Raw genomic sequence first — 20275 nt, forward strand, 5'->3', positions numbered from 1 at the left:
GTGGCATGAGAGGGGTTAAACGACCACGATCGGTGCTAGGACTGATTGTGGGTGTTGCCACAATGTCAACTATCTTATAGCACTGACACCCGCTAATGATCATGCCGGCACTGGGAGTGATGTAGCGCGATTGTCACGCCATACATGTACGACAGTTTGCGGCAATACACCTCCCATGGCACCATACATGTACAGTTAGGTCCATATATATTTGGACAGAGACAACATTTTTCTAGTTTTGGTTATAGACAATACCACAATGAATTTTAAACAAAACAATTCAGATGCAGTTGAAGTTCAGACTTTCAGCTTTCATTTGAGGGTATCCACATTAAAATCGGATGAAGGGTTTAAGAGTTTCAGCTCCTTAACATGTGCCACCCTGTTTTTAAAAGGACCAAAAGTAATTGGACAGATTCAATAATTTTAAATAAAATGTTCATTTGTAGTACTTGGTTGAAAACCCTTGGCTGGCAATGACTGCCTGAAGTCTTGAACTCATGGACATCACCAGACGCTGTGTGTCCTCCTTTTTGATGCTCTGTCAGGCCTTCACTGCGGTGGTTTTCAGTTGCTGTTTGTTTGTGGGCCTTTCTGTCTGAAGTTTGGTCTTTAACAAGTGAAATGCATGCTCAATTTGGTTGAGATCAGGTGACTGACTTGGCCATTCAAGAATATTCCACTTCTTTGATTTAATTAACTCCTGGGTTGCTTTGGCTTCATGTTTTGGGTCATTGTCTATCTGTAGGATGAAACGACGACCAATCAGTTTGGCTGCATTTGGCTGGATCTGAGCACACAGTGTGGCTCTGAATACCTCAGAATTCATTCGGCTGCTTCTGTCCTGTGTCACATCATCAATAAACACTAGTGACCCAGTGCCACTGGCAGCCATGCATGCCCAAGCCATCACACTGCCTCCGCCGTGTTTTACAGATGATGTGGTATCCTTTGGATCATGAGCTGTACCACGCCTTCGCCATACATTTCTCTTTCCATCATTCTGGTAGAGGTTGATCATGGTTTCATCTGTCCAAAGAATGTTCTTCCAGAACTGTGCTGGCTTTTTTAGATGTTTTATAGCAAAGTCCAGTCTAGCCTTTTTATTCTTGATTCTTATGAGTGGCTTGCACCGTGCAGTGAACCCTCTGTATTTACTTTCATGCAGTCTTCTCTTTATGGTAGATTTGGATATTGATACGCCTACCTCCTGGAGAGTGTTGGTCACTTGGTTGGCTGTTGTGAAGGGGTTTCTCTTCACCATGGAGATTATTCTTCTATCCTCCACCACTGTTGTCTTCCGTGGACGCCCAGGTCTTTTTGCATTGATGAGTTCACCAGTGCTTTCTTTCTTTCTCAGGATGTACCAAACTGTAGATTTTGCCACTCCTAATATTGTAGCAATTTCTCGGCTTGTTTTTTTCTGTTTTCGCAGCTTAAGGATGGCTTGTTTCACTTGCATGGAGAGCTCCTTTGACCGCATGTTTACTTCACAGCAAAACCTTCCAAATGCAAGCACCACATCTCAAATCAACTCCAGGCCTTTTATCTGCTTAATTGAGAATGACATAACGAAGGGATTGCCCACACCTGTTCATGAAATAGCCTTGGAGTCAATTGTCCAATTACTTTTGGTCCCTTTAAAAACAGGGTGGCACATGTTAAGGAGCTGAAACTCTTAAACCCTTCATCCGATTTTAATGTGGATACCCTCAAATGAAAGCTGAAAGTCTGAACTTCAACTGCATCTGAATTGTTTTGTTTAAAATTCATTGTGGTAATGTCTATAACCAAAATTAGAAAAATGTTGTCTCTGTCCAAATATATATGGACCTAACTGTATGGTGGATGTCATGAAGGGGTTAAAAGAGTTGTCTGGCCTTAGGGTAGAAGTCACTCTATGTGACTGCAGACTCGTGAATATTCATATCAAGCACAGATCGCACTGTCAGGATTCTGCTATAATTTGCAAACAAGTCACACGCCGGCCATACGTACACAGTCTCTCTGAATGCAAAGGAATTGAGTGAGGCCAGACACGTCAACTCAGAATGTGGTCGGAACTCTGGAAATCAAATACTTGCGGTCACATGACTGTCCACTTCCGTCAGCAGCATTTTCACAGCTCACAGTAATGGGAATGAATAAAAGCGAAATACGGTATGTACTAAGACAATTCATTTTCTATACAGATTTTGTCTATATACACAATGTTAAATTGGCTCTATAGAAGATTGTATGCTTTAATAAAGTTAGTAAAACCATCAGTACAGCAATTTACCATTATTCAATACCAGATTGCATAGGTGTGATAACTGAAAAAAACAAATTGTGGTTTAGTCAATGTTAATCTTATATAAACCCTATAATCTAGCAAACAATTTTGATGTTTACTGATAAGAAAATTCTTCATTACTGTCGGTAATTATTGTTACTAATTTTACTATTATTACATAATACTTGTTCCGTGTCTTTTTCCAAAGCTTGAGCATTGCTCCTTACCTTGAATTTATGTTCCCGTTCCTTTGTGACTTTGGTAAGCAACTTTGCCTTTTGACGGTTTAATGCATCCACTAGAGCATCACATTGAGCAACCAAGCATGCTTCATACTCTAGTCCATTTTCCTAAAAAGACACCAACAGAAACAATTTGTCAAGGTACAAACAAAATAAAAAATAAATAGAAAAAGTCTGTGAATGATGTTGTTATGGAACCCCCCAGTACCCAGAATATGTTGTGCAGTTATATGTATGTATAATAGGTTCCATGTAAGATGCATGTCCCTAATGCATCGGCCCACAGGCTGCGCCCCTGGGCAGAGGGGACAAGATATCCCCCTTCTGACCTCCCCCACCTTTGTAATTCCCACAGTAAATATCGGCAGGCTCCGGCCACCTGAGGCTATTGTGATGTATGTCTAGCCTGCCGCTTTTCAATTGGCCTGCCCTCTGTATCTGTGTGATATATTCTGTGTCCTGTGAATAAAGCGTTGTCACACTGGAAAAACGTGGAGAAGCTGTGATCTTGTATATGCGCCCATGTAACCAAGCAATTCCAGCCAGCGTCCTTCATTCAGACTCCAGCCAAAGCAGAGTGGACCTCCTGAAACACGGGGTGGTACTGAAAGAGGTACTCCAGCACGGTAGACCCCGTTACAGATGTAATGAGCCACATAATGCTCTTGCTAAATAGGGTTCTGCATTAAACAAATTGAAAGCGAAAAAGAAAAAAATAATGCATGTTATACCAATGTAAAACGAGTAAATGTTTGTTAATTATAAAAGTTAAAAAATATGCAAAAGATGTATAGGCCAGTAAATACTGTTTAAAAACAATATGTGAAACAGCCAATGAATGACGCTACACCATGAGGTAAAATACTTCCAAAATACAGTGGAAATATAAAATGATTGTTATAATGTATAGTAGAGTTGAGCGACCACTCTGTACTGTGACACTGAGACAATGGCGCCAGCAAAACAAGATGTTCACTTTTCATATGGCCAGTGACATGTGACTTCGGCAACCAATAACAGAAGACCTTGTGTCATGACGTTGTAGATAGTTTCTGCGCCCTGATTGGCTGCCGGAATCAACACACATAAAGCTAAGGAAAAAGAGCGTTCTGCTCATGTAACCTATCCACATGCTCCTCTAACCACTCAATACCCCCTCCCTCATCAAATACGTTCCCCCATCCCCCCACTTATCATACAGCACCACTAGTCTAGATAAAGTAATAACAAAAACATTTATGGAAACGTGATGATTTGCCAAACTGTGACCGACTTTTGAAGACTTTGAGTAAAAATGCTCGTGAAAGCGAACATGAATCCGAATGTGCTACGCTACGTTCATGCCAAATTTGAGATTGGCGAACGTTTTCTGAACACGTTCACTCATCTCTACTGTCAGACAAACAGTGAATAAAAAACAGTAATTCAATTATTGTTTTTATATTTTTTTTTTATGCCGTTCACCATGCAGTAAAAGTGATTAGGTGGCTTTATTCTTTGTGTCAGTGCGATTACAATACAAGATTTAGATAATGTTTTATGCTTTGCTGATTTTACAAACCAAAACAATATTTACAAAAATGAATTTATTTTTCCATTGCCATATTCTGAGAGCAGTAACTTTTTTTTTTTTGCTGCAATGAGCCATATTAGGACTTGTTTTTTGCGGGACAATTTGGGCTTTTTATTTATACCCCTTGTTTTTTACAAATTACTTTTTGATCACTTTTTATTCAAATTTTTTTTTGTGTTAGTATGATGAAAAAGTGACATTTTTGGGTTATTTTTAATAAACTTTTTTACCATGTGGAATAAATAACATGACACTTTTATAATTTGGTTCATTGACGATGTGTCAAAACCAATTATGTGTACTTTTTTTTGTTCATACTTATTTTAACACAAAGGCTGTGTTTTTAGTAGTGAAATGGCTTTCCGTGATTTTTGTATGTTTTGAGTTGATTTTTTCTTTTTTTCATATTTCATTCAACTTGTTTTTACTTTTTCATTTAGTCTCACTGTGGGACATCAAATATGCAAATTGCCTCTTCTGAGGAAAAGAGGACTTAAACTCTATAGCGCCAGCTGTTGGAAGTAGCGATCCTACAAGTCACAATCAACCCTTTAACGAGTCGAGAAATATGACTTAGGATAAAAGCCAAATCAGTATCTCAATTCGCAGACACGGTGTTTCGGGCTGTTGGCCCTCGTCAGTGTGAAGCATGAGAACTGATTTGGCTAGGTGAGAGGCTCTGGACTGGGGTCTAAGGGGTAACGTTTTACCTTATGGAGAGTGACATACCTTAGACCCGTTAAAGGGTTGATTGTGACTTGTAGGATCGCTACTTCCAACAGGTGGCGCTATAGAGTTTAAGTCCTCTTTTCCTCAGAAGAGGCAATTTGCATATTTAATTTCCCAGAGGAGCATTGCACGGCGAATAAGCCACCTTACGTTGACAAGCCAGCTGGTATGTCACTCTCCATAAGGAGAAACGTTACCCCTTAGACCCCTGTGGGACATCAATATTTTTTTTACTTTGATCGTTGGTCTCATACACTGCAGTACTTGTGTACTGCAATGTCTGAGACCTGTCAATTCTATACTGATTTAGCCTATTAAAACCGAGTTATAGCTGGGTCTAACAGGCCACCGTATCCTGGGGTCATCAGATGATCAGCACCCGCGACTAAGATTGCAGGGGAACGATGGTGTTAAAGGAGGTGTTTTAACAGCTTGGATGACGCTGTCGCGATTGAAAGCAACATTTAAGGGATTGCCGAAAGGTGTCAGCTGTTACATAGAACTGTCATCGTGGGATTTTCGCCCCCTGGGGGGCACATTACACTTAATCCACAGCGCCGTGAGAAAGCGGCACTGAGGATTAAGGTCCCTTAATAACCAACATAAAAAGACGCAGCGGCGGTCGTTAAGGATTGGAGTTTACACATATTACATGTTTTTTTGCCCATTACAAGCTTACATAAAGCCACACACTAACACATAGAAAAAAAACACACAATGATATACACAATAAACACACTCATACAGATACACACCCGCAAACTCTCACCTCTTGAATCAAACTTGCCACATCACAGCTTCCTATTTCATACTGCAGTGTTCCCTCTACTCTCCGTTAGTTACTTCAGCCCAGCCCCCTCCTGAGCCAACACTAGAGGCTGCTCAGCTTGTTTTAGGCAAAGTAGGGCCCAAAATGCTAACAACCTGCACCATCACACAGAAACATTTCTGCGATATTTACATGCGCTGAGTTCAGGCTGCTAAACGAGTGCAATCAACAATATTGAAGTCGTTCAACGCTTGTTTCTCGGGGTCTTTACACCTGCTGAGGAAAAATGATGGGTACAGATAGTACTCAATACAGTATAATGTTGGTCCCATATACTACATATAATATAAAGCTGCACCCCTCATATAGTATAATGCAGCCCCCCTCAGAATATACTGCAGCCCCTTCACAGAGTATACTGCAGCCACCTCTGAGTATAATGCAGCCCCCCTCAGAGCATAATGCAGCCCATCTCAGAGAATAATACAGCTCCCCTCAGAGAATAATACAGCCTCCCTCACAGAGTATACTACAACCCCCCTCTTAGAGTATAATGCAGCCCCCATCACAGTATACTGCAGCCTCCTCACAGAGTATTCTGCAGCCCCCTCAGAGCATAATGCAGCCCATCTCAGTATAATGCAGCCTCCCTCACAGAGTATACTACAACCCCCTCTCAGAGTATACTGCTGCCCTCTCAGAGTATAATCAAGACCCCCACAGAGCATAATGCAGCACCCTCAGAGTATACTGCAGCCCCCTCACAAAGTATAATGCAGCCCCCTCAGAGTATACTGCAGCCCTCTAAGAGTATAATGCAGCCTCCTGAGAGTATAATGCAGCCCCCTCAGAGTATACTGCAGCCCCCCTCACAGAGCATACTGCAGCCCCCCTCAGAGTATACTGAAGCCTCCTCAGAGTATAATGCAGCCCCCCTCAGAGTATACTGCAGCCCCCCTCACAGAGGATAATGCAGCTCCCCTCAGAGTATACTGCAGCCCCCTCACCAAGTATAATGCAGCCTCCCTCAGAGTATACTGCAGCCCCCCTCAGAGTATACTGCAGACACCTCAGAGTATACTGCAGCCCCCTCACAGAGTATAATGCAGGCCCCCTCAGAGTATACTGCAGCCCCCTCCAAGTATACTGAAGCCCCCTTAGAGTATAATGCAGCCCCACTCAGAGCATAATGCATCCCCCACAGAGTATAATGCAGCCCCCCACATAGTATAATACAGCCCCCTCAGAGTATAATGCAGCCCCCCACACAGTATAATGCAGCCCCCACAGAGTATAATGCAGCCCCCTCATAGAGTATTATGTAGTCCACTCAGAGTATAATGTAGTCCCCTCAGTGAATAATGCAGCCCCCTCAGAGTATAATGCAGCCCCACACAAACACAGTATAATGCAGCCCCTTCAGAGTATTATGTAGCCCCCTCAGAGTAGAATACACCCCCCACACACACAGTATAATGCAGCCCCACACACACAATAAATGAAGCCCCCTTAGAGTATAATGCAGCCCCAACAGAGAATAATGCAGCCCCACACACATACAGTATAATTCAGCCCCCTCAGAGTACAAAGCAGCCCCTTCAGAGTATAAAGCAGCCCCACGGGGTATAATGCAGCCCCCACAGAGTATAATGCAGCCCCACACACAGTATAATACAGCCCCCTCAGAGTATAATGCAGCCCCCTCAGAGTATAATGCAGCCCCCACGGAGTATAATGCAGCCCCCACAGAGTATAATGCAGCCCACACAGTATAATACAGCCCCCTCAGAGTATAATGCAGCCCCCCACATACAGTATAATGCAGCCCCCTCAGAGTATAATGTAGCCCCCACGGAGTATAATGCAGCCCCCACAGAATATAATGCAGCCCCACACACACAGTATAATACAGCCCCATCAGACTATAATGCAGCCCCCCACACACAGTATAATGCAGCCCCCTCAGAGTATAAAGTAGCTCCTACAGAGTATAATGCAGCCCCACACACAAAGTATGAAGCAGCCCCCCCACAAACACAAACTATAATGCATATACACACACACAATACTTACCTCTCCTCCTCTTTCCCCCTGCTCTGGCTTCTGCAGAGCATCTGAGCTCCCCTGCTGGCACACGCTGAGTCAGAGGCAGAAGGGGAGTGATGGAAGAGAGAGCGTCACAAGATGTTCTCCTTCATCACTGCTTTCAGCTATATTGGCATGTATGATGCTGATAAGGTTAAGGGAGGGGGCAGCGCCAGGCCCCTCTTACTGACGGGCCCCATAGCGGCCGCATGGTGTGTGTCGCTATTAGCGTCACGTCACTGACTGGGAGCCCCTGGAGATGCAGGGGCCCTAGGCAGCTGCCTGGTCTGCCTGCCCCTGCAGTGTACAGAGCACATCATCTTTTCCACAGTGCAGCCGTGTGCCTCTTCCCAACAGCAAGGGAAAGGAAATCAGAGGCAGGGATCATGGCAGTGGGGTGGCAGCAGTCAGTGCACAGGCAGAGTAACTTTCACCTGACTCGCTGTCACCCCCACTGCAGTCTGGCAGGAGATCGGGGGCTTTGGGACAAACCTTCAGGCTGGAGCTGCGGATCTTTTACATTAACGACGCCCCTGATTGATACATATAATGGTCAAAGGCAACCAATATACCGTAAGTATACAGCTACATATAATAGCCAATGACCACCAATATGAATGGACAGATAAAAAATGTGTGTATGGACAGATAGCTAACAGCCAATATGAACAGCCAATGAACAGCCAATGTTCACATGTGAACAAAATAGTGGCGAAGAATGCAAAAAAATGTACAAAAAATTTAACTGAAATAAAACAAAGTAAAAATGGATACAAAATAATAATAAATAATAGATTAAATAATAATAGACTCATAAAATGTATACTACTAAATGTCATCCATTACTAGAAATAAAAAGAGAATGGTGCCAAATAATATAATGTAAAATAATATTTGGCACTATTCTCTCTTCATTTCTAGTAATGGATGCACATTCTGCATTTACTATATAGTTGATTTGATATGATGCAATTTTATATTTCGCCATCCATTGGTTGCTTTTTCATTTCCTGGCCTATATATCTTTATATTTTTTAACTTTTGTAATTGATAAACATATACTTGTTTTACATTGATTCAACATGCATTATTTTTTTTTCTTTTTCCTAAAAAGAAGTCAATCGTGTAAGGTAATACTTGCATTGGAACAAAAAATCTTAAAATGTTTAGATTTGAAAGTACTGTATATGTGACAAGGGTTGTAAAACTGTACAGATATTAAATGAACTAGACGGTGGCCCGATTCTAACGCATCGGGTATTCTAGAATATGTACAGTAGTATATAGCACAGCCCACGTAGAATATAGCTGTCATGTCGGACGCTGTTCAGACCAGGTCGTTCGACAGACAGCGGTAATTCCGCTTTTGACCACTATTTGCTCATTGGCGTCGGTTAGATTCTATCTAGCTGTTCCGGGGTTAATTTACCTGATCCTCGGATTGGAAGCTGGGCCATGCCCATTGACTTTAAATAGTTCTCCTGATCATTGGGCGTCGCCGATTATAGCTTCTGTCTTGTGCGTTGTTATCTCGGTCTGGAGTGGAGAGCTGGTTGTTGGAGATTCGTTGCTGGTGGTGTATATTCCTTCGTCTTATTTACTCCTTCCTATATTTGTATTTATTTTGCCCTGCACATTTATAGTGTATTCCTGAGTGACTGCGGCGTGGTGTATATTTTCCTTTATCCTTGTCTGTGCTAACTGTGGGTATTGGTGTATTACCAACACTGGGTGGTGGGCGGAGGTTTCAGCCTAGGGTTGAAACAGGAGACAGGGTGAGGTTCGAGGCCTGGACATGCACACCATCAGTGTAAACTCCAGGTAGAGGGTCAGTCAGGATTTCCCTAGTCTGAGGGAAATTGCAGGGGCCCGGGTTATTAGCTCTCGCTCACCTAGTCTCCCCGTGACAATAGCAGAGCCCACGTAGTATATAGCAGAGCCCACGTAGTATATAACAGAGCCCACGTAGTATATAACAGAGCCCACGTAGTATATAACAGAGCCCACGTAGTATATAGCAGAGCCCACGTAGTATATAGCAGAGCCCACATACAGTGGGGCAAAAAAGTATTTAGTCAGTCAGCCATAGTGCAAGTTCCACCACTTAAAAAGATGAGAGGTGTCTGTAATTTACATCATAGGTAGACCTCAACTATGGGAGACAAACTGAGAAAAAAAAATCCAGAAAATCACATTGTCTGTTTTTTTATCATTTTATTTGCATATTATGGTGGAAAATAAGTATTTGGTCAGAAACAAAATTTCATCTCAATACTTTGTAATCTATCCTTTGTTGGCAATGACAGAGGTCAAACGTTTTCTGTAAGTCTTCACAAGGTTGCCACACACTGTTGTTGGTATGTTGGCCCATTCCTCCATGCAGATCTCCTCTAGAGCAGTGATGTTTTGGGCTTTTCGCTTGGCAACACGGACTTTCAACTCCCTCCAAAGGTTTTCTATAGGGTTGAGATCTGGAGACTGGCTAGGCCACTCCAGGACCTTGAAATGCTTCTTACGAAACAACTCCTCGTTGCCCTGGCGGTGTGCTTTGGATCATTGTCATGTTGAAAGACCCAGCCACGTTTCATCTTCAATGCCCTTGCTGATGGAAGGAGGTTTGCACTCAAAATCTCACGAAACATGGCCCCATTCATTCTTTCATGTACCCGGATCAGTCGTCCTGGCCCCTTTGCAGAGAAACAGCCCCAAAGCATGATGTTTCCACCACCATGCTTTACAGTAGGTATGGTGTTTGATGGATGCAACTCAGTATTCTTTTTCCTCCAAACACGACAAGTTGTGTTTCTACCAAACAGTTCCAGTTTGGTTTCATCAGACCATAGGACATTCTCCCAAAACTCCTCTGGATCATCCAAATGCTCTCTAGCAAACTTCAGACGGGCCCGGACATGTACTGGCTTAAGCAGTGGGACACGTCTGGCACTGCAGGATCTGAGTCCATGGTGGCGTAGTGTGTTACTTATGGTAGGCCTTGTTACATTGGTCCCAGCTCTCTGCAGTTCATTCACTAGGTCCCCCCGCGTGTTTCTGGGATTTTTGCTCACCGTTCTTGTGATCATTCTGACCCCACGGGGTGGGATTTTGCGTGGAGCCCCAGATCGAGGGAGATTATCAGTGGTCTTGTATGTCTTCCATTTTCTAATTATTGCTCCCACTGTTGATTTCTTCACTCCAAGCTGGTTGGCTATTGCAGATTCAGTCTTCCCAGCCTGGTGCAGGGCTACAATTTTGTTTCTGGTGTCCTTTGACAGCTCTTTGGTCTTCACCATAGTGGAGTTTGGAGTCAGACTGTTTGAGGGTGTGCACAGGTGTCTTTTTATACCGATAACAAGTTTAAACAGGTGCCATTACTACAGGTAATGAGTGGAGGAAAGAGGAGAATCTTAAAGAAGAAGTTACAGGTCTGTGAGAGCCAGAAATCTTGATTGTTTGTTTCTGACCAAATACTTATTTTCCACCATAAAATGCAAATAAAATGATAAAAAAACAGACAATGTGATTTTCTGGATTTTTTTTTCTCAGTTTGTCTCCCATAGTTGAGGTCTACCTATGATGTAAATTACAGACGCCTCTCATCTTTTTAAGTGGTGGAACTTGCACTATGGCTGACTGACTAAATACTTTTTTGCCCCACTGTAGTATATAGCAGAGCCCAAGTAGTATATAGCAGAGCTCATGTAGTATATAGCACAGCCCACGTAGTATATACCAGAGCTCACGTAGTATATAACAGAGCCCACGTAGTATATAGCAGAGCCCACGTAGTATATAGCACATATGTAACACAGCCCACGTAGTATGGCAGCTATCTGGAGATCGTCCCCGGCCCGTTCGTCCATGAGAGGAGCAGATGTACGGCCGGAGGTGAGAGTGGCGGAGGCGCCATCTCCGGCAGTGCAGGAGCAGCACACGGCCCGCGCATAACAACAGGACACGTGTGTAGATGACGGAGAGGCCGGGGGCCGGGAGTGTGGCTCACACGGGGCGCCCTGCAGGACTCCACAGTGCCGGCACATGGGCTGGCTCCGAAGAGCTGTTCACGTGCGGGGTGATAGTCCGCCCTTCCTGTAGTCTGGCACGGAGGCCGTCGCTGGCGGAGGACATTGTGGCTGCTCCCGGTAGTGTGCGGAGCCCCGGGCACAGGTCAGATGATGGCGGCCGCTGTGATCTCCCCAATGTATTTCCATGTCCCGCATTGTGAGCGCTCGCTGCTTCCTCCCCATTATAACCTGGTGCACCATGTGCGGGTCATGTGTCAGCAGTGAAGCACGCAGGGGGCACTGATGGGGGGGAGTAGGGAGGGGCCAATTCGCGCCACTTGTCAGCGGTGACTGGAGGGGAGTATGCGGGCGTTGGGCACTGACTGCAGGGGAGTAGGGAGGGACTAATCGGACTGTGCCCGTCGCTGATTGGTCGCGGCAGCCATGACAGGCAGCTGGCGAGACCAATCAATGACGCAGGATTTCCGTTACGGAAGTTGAGGACAGAAAGACGGAAGTACCCCTTAGACAATTATATATAGAGATTTAAACATCTTCTTAATGCTTTTCAATTTAGTTGTTTAAAAAAATGTCCAGAATACTACAGAGGTGCTTCAAAGTTTGTGAACCCGTCAGAATTTCCATAATTTTGCAAAAAAGGTATTTACGTGTTGAAATAGCCCTCAAAGGTTTTCATGACCTACTAAGGGTATAATATGTGACATAAGTTAAAAATAAATTAGTGAAAAAAAAAAATAAGAACATAAAGAGTTTTAGGCCGGCGTCACACTAGCGAGTTTTACGGACGTAAGAGCGCAGAAACTACGTCCGTAAAACTCGGCAAACAAACGGCACAATTATTCTCAATGGGGCTGCTCCTGTCAGCCGTATATTACGGCGACGTATTATACGGCTTTCTACGGCTGTACAAAATCGCAGCATGCTGCGTTTGTCAGCGTATTGCGCAAATAATACGCCAATGAAAGTCTATGGGGGCGCGAAAAATACGGATTCCACACGGACCAGCAGTGTGACTTGCGAGAAATACGCAGCGGTGTTAGTGAAAAGTCGGTAATTCAATTGCCGGCTTTTCATTTCTCCTGCCTAAACCCGACAGGATACGAGACATGGTTTACATACAGTAAACCATCTCATATCTCCTTTTTTTTGCATATTCCACACTACTAATGTTAGTAGTGTGTATGTGCAAAATGTGGGCGCTGTAGCTGCTAAAATAAAGGGTTAAATGGCGGAAAAAATTGGCGTGGGCTCCCGCGCAATTTTCTCCACCAGAATGGTAAAGCCAGTGACTGAGGGCAGATATTAATAGCCTAGAGAGGGTCCATGGTTATTGCCCCCCCCCCCCCCGGCTAAAAACATCTGCCCCCAGCAGATGGGCGCCTCACCGCAACTCAATGTAAGTACAGATCACTCAGATTTCCTTTCATTACCCGGGGGATTACAGACACGAGCAGTGCTTTAGCGCAGCTCCTGCCTGTAAATTGAGTTAACCCCTTCAGATGGATTACCTCGTGGGACGTGACGGTTCATCTGAGGGTATGTATATTGTACGTTTATTATTTTGCCAAGCGAGGGTTTTCAAATGGATTGAGAGAGCAATAAAATATTACAACAACCTGTGTGTTTATGTTTATTTCATTAAAATACTTTTTAATCATGTGTGTGTGTGTTTTATTAACCATTTCGTACAATTAATGGATAGGTGTCATCATTGACGCCTCTCCATTATTAATCTGGCTTAATGTCACCTTACAATAGCAAGGTGACATTAACCCTTCATTACCCCATATCCCACTGCTACAGGGAGTGGGAAGAGAGTGGCCAAGTGCCAGAATAGGCGCATCTACCAGATGTGCCTTTTCTGGGGTGGCTGGGGGCAGATGTTTTTAGCCACGGGGGGGGGGCAATAACCATGGGCCCTCTCCTGGCTATTTATATCTGCCCTTAGTAGTGTGGAATATGCAAAAAAAAGGGGGAAATGAGATGGTTTACTGTATGTAAACCATGTCTCATATCATGTCGGGTTTGGGAAGGAGAAATGAAAAGCCGGCAATTGAATTACCGGCTTTTCACAGATCTCGCGCTGAATTAAATATAAATACAGAATATATAGATATGTGTCTCAATGACATATATATATATATATATATATATATATATATATATATATATATATACTGTATATATGTTTTACCGAACATTTGAGCACATAAATCCATTAGATGTCGGTTTTGCAAGCCTGCGAGAAAATCTCGCAGTACGGATGCCATACGGATTACATACGGAGGATGCCATGCGCAAAATACGCTGACACACCCTGACTACGGATCACTATTTTGGGAACATTTCTCCGTATTACGGCCGTAAAAAACGGACCGTATTGTCTTACGCTGAGTGTGACTCCAGCCTTACCACCACCAAAAGGTGATAATAGAAATAAGATATTGATAAGCTAAGGAAGCACGGTGAATTCTCCATCCCAATGCCTTAAGTTCTTTAGGAATAAATGATAACATGACATGAGCGTGACTCTGTAACTGAGATCTATATAGCACCCGCTAAGCTGTCTCTTCTGTTGTAATCAGGACGACGTGTGAGTGCTGCCTGCGGGCCCACCGCCAATGACAGCCACACATGTTGTGGATAAAGATTATGGCCCTGATTCATGAAGGTGTTTACGCCAATTTTCTGGCATAAAAACATCTTCAAATTTCGCAACTTTTAGCTTTTTTGTGCCAGTTTCAGCTACCTCTGCCAAAACAGGCAGAGCCGGGATGGGCCGTGGCAACACCCACATGACAAATTCATTGACGGTTGCAGTGTACCTTATGCCGGAAATGTTACTCCTGTAACTGCCTGAAGTAACATTTCTGGCGAGGTGAACAGAGACACACACACTACTGATAAGACGTAGTGATTTTGTTAAGTATACTTCTTAAAGAATTAGGCACATCTTATTCCTGCACGGCCATCAGTAAAACTGGCATGGGAAACTTCAGTCTTAATGAATCTGAGCCTATGGGTGATAACACTTCCAGGGTGAATACTACTAATTCCTTCTATAGAAGATTACAGTTTGTGGATGTCGTTTACCAAAGCGTTAGCACCACCCACATGATTGCGAGTTCTGGTTAGCCCCATTACACATATGGCATTTGTTGTACCCAAGTGAAGGTCTATGGACATTGATGCCAGCTTTCTTCTCTTTTATAGCGCAAAATTCATGAACCACCCCATTTTGAAGAATTTGGCTGCAAAAAAGTTACCACATGACAAAAAAGAATAGTGACTTAAAAAATTGTTTGAATTGTGCCTTCTGTCTCTATAAATATGGTGTCGGCAGCTTTCGTGCATGTTAGCCTCACCCTCAGAGAAGATGCCTTGTCTCCTAGTCCCTGGAGAGACTGAGCAGGGATTTCAGAGCTCATAGGTGGAGACCTGGCTTAGCTTCCAGCTTGAGCATAGTAACAGTCACTCTTTCCTTCTTGCTGAATGTGTACTTTCTTTCTACTATTCATAAGTTTAAGAGACTAGTTTAACAATATTCCTTTTACTACTTGATGTTTTTATTGATAAAAAACCTTGATTTAATGTATGATTAATGTATGATCACATACCTACCTATAATCTACTATATAATTGTCTAAGGGTCACTTCCGTCTGTCTGTCCTTCTTTCTGTCACGGATATTCATTGGTCACGGCCTCTGTCTGTCATGGAATCCAAGTCGCTGATTGGTCGTGGCAAAACGCCCACGACCATTGCCACGACCAATCAGCGACGCGCACAGTCCAGAAGAAAATGGCCGCTCCTTACTCCCCGCACTCAGTGCCCGGCGCTCGCATACTCCCCTCCGGTCACCGCTCACACAGGGTTAATGCCGGTGGTAACGGATCGCGTTATGCCGCGGGTAACGCACTCCGTAACCGCCGCTATTAACCCTGTGTGACCAAGTTTTTACTATTGATGCTGCCTATGCAGCGTCAATAGTAAAAAAATCTAATGTTAAAAATAATTAAAAAAATAAAAAAATCATTATAAACTCACCTTCCGGTGGCAAGGATGGTATGCGCGAAGGACCTGCCATGACATCACGGTCATGTGACCGCGACGTCATCACAGGCCCTGCGCGTGAAGACCTTCCATGACGTCACGGTCATGTGACCGTTACGTCATGGCAGGTCCTTCTCGCGCAGGCGTGAAGAAGCTGCGGTACCATGGGACAGGCAGGGACAGCGTCAGGAGCGCCAGGAGCAGGTGAGTATTTCATATTCACCTGTCCGCGTTCCATCCGCCGGGCGCCGCTCCGTCTTCCCATCCTCTTGCAGTGACTGTGCAGGTCAGAGGGCGCGATGACGTATTAGTGTGCGCGCCGCCCTCTGCCTGAACAGTCAGTGCGGAGAGACGGGACGCTGAGGAGCAGCGACGAGAGGTGAGTATGTGATTTTTATTTTTTTTTTATTGCAGCAGCAGCAGCATTACATGTGGCACAATGCTGTATGGAGCGTCTATGGGGCCATAAAGAACTGCATGGAGCATTATATGGGGCATCTATGGGGCCATAACTGCATGGAGCATTATATGGGGCATCTATGGGGCCATAACTGCATGGAGCATTATATGGGGCATCTATGGGGCCATAATGAACTGCATGGAGCATTATATGGGGTATCTATGGGGCCATAACTGCATGGAGCATTATATGGGGCATCTATGGGGCCATAACTGCATGGAGCATTATATGGGGCATCTTTGGGGCCATAACTGCAAGGAGCATTATATGGGGCATCTATGGGGCCATAATGAACTGCATGGAGCATTATATGGGGCCATAATGAACTGCATGGAGCATTATATGGAGCATCTATGGGGTCATAACTGCATGGAGCATTATATGGGGCATCTATGGGGCCATAACTGCATGGAGCATTATACTACATGACTGGGCAAAATACTACGTGACTAGGCAATATACTACGTGGACATGCAGATTCTAGAATACCCGATGAGTTAGAATCGGGCCACCATCTAGTTATCAAATAACTACCTAAGCATACCAAAATAGACAATACTATAAACGGTCTGAAAACAACAGTATAAGAAAATACTATATACAGTAGATATAAAAAGATGTCTACACATCCCTGGTAAAATGCCAGTTTTTGCGCAAGTAAAAAAAAAATCACACCAAGGAGATTCATTTTAGAACTTTTTCCACCTTTAAAGGGAATCTGTCACCCCAAAAATTGTATATGAGCAAGGTGACATTAACCCCTTATTACCCCATATCCCACCACTACAGGGGAGTGGGAAGAGAGAGGCTAAGTCCTAGAATAGGTGCATCTTACAGATGCGCCTTTCCTGGGGTGGCTGGGGGCAGATGTTTTTAGCCAGGGGGGGGCAATAACCATGCTCTCTAGGCTATTAATATCTGCCCTTAGTCACTAGTTTTCCCACTCTGGCGGAGAAAATTGCGCGGGAGCCCACGCCAGTTTTTTCAGTGATTTAACCCTTTATTTTAACACCTAGAACTCCCAAATTTTGCACACACACACACTACTAACATTATTAGTGAGGGATATGCAAAAATCTAACGGATATGAGATGGTTTACTGTATGTAAACCATGTCTCATATCCTGTTGGGTTTGGTAAGGACTTAGCAAAAGCCGGCAATTGAATTACCGGCTTTTATGCTATCTAGCTCTGTATGAAATATAAATAAATATATATATATATATATATATATATATATATATATATATATATATATATATATATATACAGTACAGACCAAAAGTTTGGACACACCTTCTCATTTAAAGATTTTTCTGTATTTTCATGACTATGAAAATTGTACATTCACACTGAAGGCATCAAAACTATGAATTAACACATGTGGAATTATATACTTAACAAAAAAGTGTGAAACAACTGAAATTATGTCTTATATTCTAGGTTCTTCAAAGTAGCCACCTTTTGCTTTGATGACTGCTTTGCACACTCTTGGCATTCTCTTGATGAGCTTCAAGAGGTAGTCACCGGAAATGGTCTTTCAACAATCTTGAAGGAGTTCCCAGAGATGCTTAGCACTTGGTCCAACTAAACGCAAACCGGATGGAATAGCATGCCGCTGCAAGATGCTGTGGTAGCCATGCTGGTTCAGTATGCCTTCAATTTTGAATAAACTCCCAACAGTGTCACCAGCAAAGCACCCCCACACCATCACACCTCCTCCTCCATGCTTCACGGTGGGCACCAGGCATGTAAAGTCCATCTGTTCACCTTTTCTGCGTCGCACAAAGCCACGGTGGTTGGAACCAAAGATCTCAAATTTGGACTCATCAGACCAAAGCACAGATTTCCACTGGTCTAATGTCCATTCCTTGTGTTCTTTAGCCCAAACAAGTCTCTTCTGCTTGTTGCCTGTCCTTAGCAGTGGTTTCCTAGCAGCTATTTTACCATGAAGGCCTGCTGCACAAAGTCTCCTCTTAACAGTTGTTGTAGAGATGTGTCTGCTGCTAGAACTCTGTGTGACATTGTCCTGGTCTCTAATCTGAGCTGCTGTTAACCTGTGATTTCTGAAGCTGGTGACTCGGATAAACATATCCTCAGAAGCAGAGGTGACTCTTGGTCTTCCTTTCCTGAGGAGGTCCTCATGTGAGCCAATTTCTTTATAGCGCTTGATGGTTTTTGCCACTGCACTTGGGGACACTTTCAAAGTTTTCCCAATTTTTCGGATTGACTGACTTTCATTTCCTAAAGTAATGATGGCCACTCGTTTTTCTTTACTTAGCTGCTTTTTTCTTGCCATAATTCAAATTCTAACAGTCTATTTAGTAGAACTATCAGCTGTGTATCCGCCAGACTTCTGCACAACACAACTGATGGTCCCAACCCCATTTATAAGGCAAGAAATCCCACTTATTCAACCTGACAGGGCACACCTGTGAAGTGAAAACCATTTCCAGTGACTACTTCTTGAAGCTCATCAAGAGAATGCCAAGAGTGTGCAAAGCAGTCATCAAAGCAAAAGGTGGCTACTTTGAAGAACCTAGAATATAAGACATAATTTCAGTTGTTTCACACTTTTTTGTTACCTATATAATTCCACATGTGTTAATTCATAGTTTTGATGCCTACAGTGTGAATGTGCAATTTTCATAGTCATGAAAATACAGAAAAATCTTTAAATGAGGTGTGTCAAAACTTTTGGTCTGTACTGTATATATGTGTCTCACTGACTATATATATATATATATATATATATATATATATATATATATATATATATATATATATATATATATATATATATACACATACATATATATATAGACTGTATATATGTTTTCACGAATATTTGAGCCCATGGAACCTTTATATGTCCATTTTGCAAGCCGGCGAGAAAATCTCGCCATACGGATAATACACGGATACTTTTTCGAGAAAAAAATCTCATCCTCGCATTGAATACGGGTCACTGTTCAGGAACTTTTCTGCGTATTTTGGCCGTAAAAAACGGACCGTATTTTTATACGCTAGGTGTGACCCTGGCCATAATTCCAAATCGGTGCCTACAAAATGTTCACATGCTTATAATTTAACACCTTCAATTTAAATGTCATATTGCACCATCAACATTTTGGAGAAGGAGGGACCTCTTTCTTCTTTCTCCAAAGAGTTAATGGTGCAATATGACATTTAAATTGAAGGTGTTAAATTATAAGCATGTGAAAATTTTTTAGGTACCAATTTGGAATTATGTGTAAATTCTGCATGTGTTAACCCTTTCTTTCTTTCTTTTTTTCTATGAAATCTAGTGGAAAATCCTTTTGAGATCTTACTAATTTTGGTGTATATAACTGGGATAAATATCCTGTAAAAGAAAAGGAATTTAGTATATCTGGAAAATGAACTATCACATCAATAAAGACAAACAAGAGTCAGAAATTAATATTATGTTCATTTATTATCCCATCTATGAAAACATGTACCGTATTTTTCGGATTATAAGACTCACTTTTGTTCCCTTAAATTTTTGGGGAAAGTTTTACAATCTGAATGTGTGCTGTGCTGTAGAGGAGGGGGGGGGGGGGGCGGCTCTGTAGTGGTGTCAGGGGGCTGGTTGCGGGCTGCAGAGACAGCGGGAGGTCACGTGCTCCCACTCATTAGCCTCATGTAATATTCACTGCACCCGCTGTCCATCACCTCAGTGCTGAAGCCACACCGAGTTGGTTGACAGGGGAGTGGCGCATATTGCATGTGCCTGCACTCCCCCCCATCAAGAATATGCCCCCCGGTCACTATATGCCCCCTACTGGCACGCACATGAACCCCCTGTCACTACATGCCCCCCTGCTGGCACGTACATGATAAAATAACAAACACTTAACTCATTTCCGATGATGGATCTGTGCTCCCTGCTCCCCCATGGCTCTTCCTGTGTCTGTGCCGACATCCAATCATGTGATTGGCACAGCACAGTAATGTCATCACTGTGTACCCAGGTCACATGATCCGATGCCCGGGAAACAGGAAGCGCAACCGAGGAGCTGGGAGCCCTCATCGGAAGGTGAGTTA

General features: G+C 43.3%; 1 protein-coding gene across 2 annotated transcripts in view; it reads right to left on the reverse strand.

Moving 5' to 3' along the window:
• Window positions 1-20275, reverse strand: part of TRIM67 (tripartite motif containing 67) — a 286203-nt gene that overhangs the window by 152973 nt on the left and 112955 nt on the right. For both annotated transcript variants that reach the window (XM_077283277.1, XM_077283276.1), the window contains exon 3: window positions 2503-2625. In XM_077283277.1, coding sequence (XP_077139392.1) covers window positions 2503-2625 — 123 coding nt within the window. The remainder of the gene's footprint in view (window positions 1-2502; window positions 2626-20275) is intronic.

Source organism: Ranitomeya variabilis, chromosome 2 (genome assembly GCF_051348905.1).
Source record: "Ranitomeya variabilis isolate aRanVar5 chromosome 2, aRanVar5.hap1, whole genome shotgun sequence".
NCBI lineage: Eukaryota > Metazoa > Chordata > Amphibia > Anura > Dendrobatidae > Ranitomeya > Ranitomeya variabilis.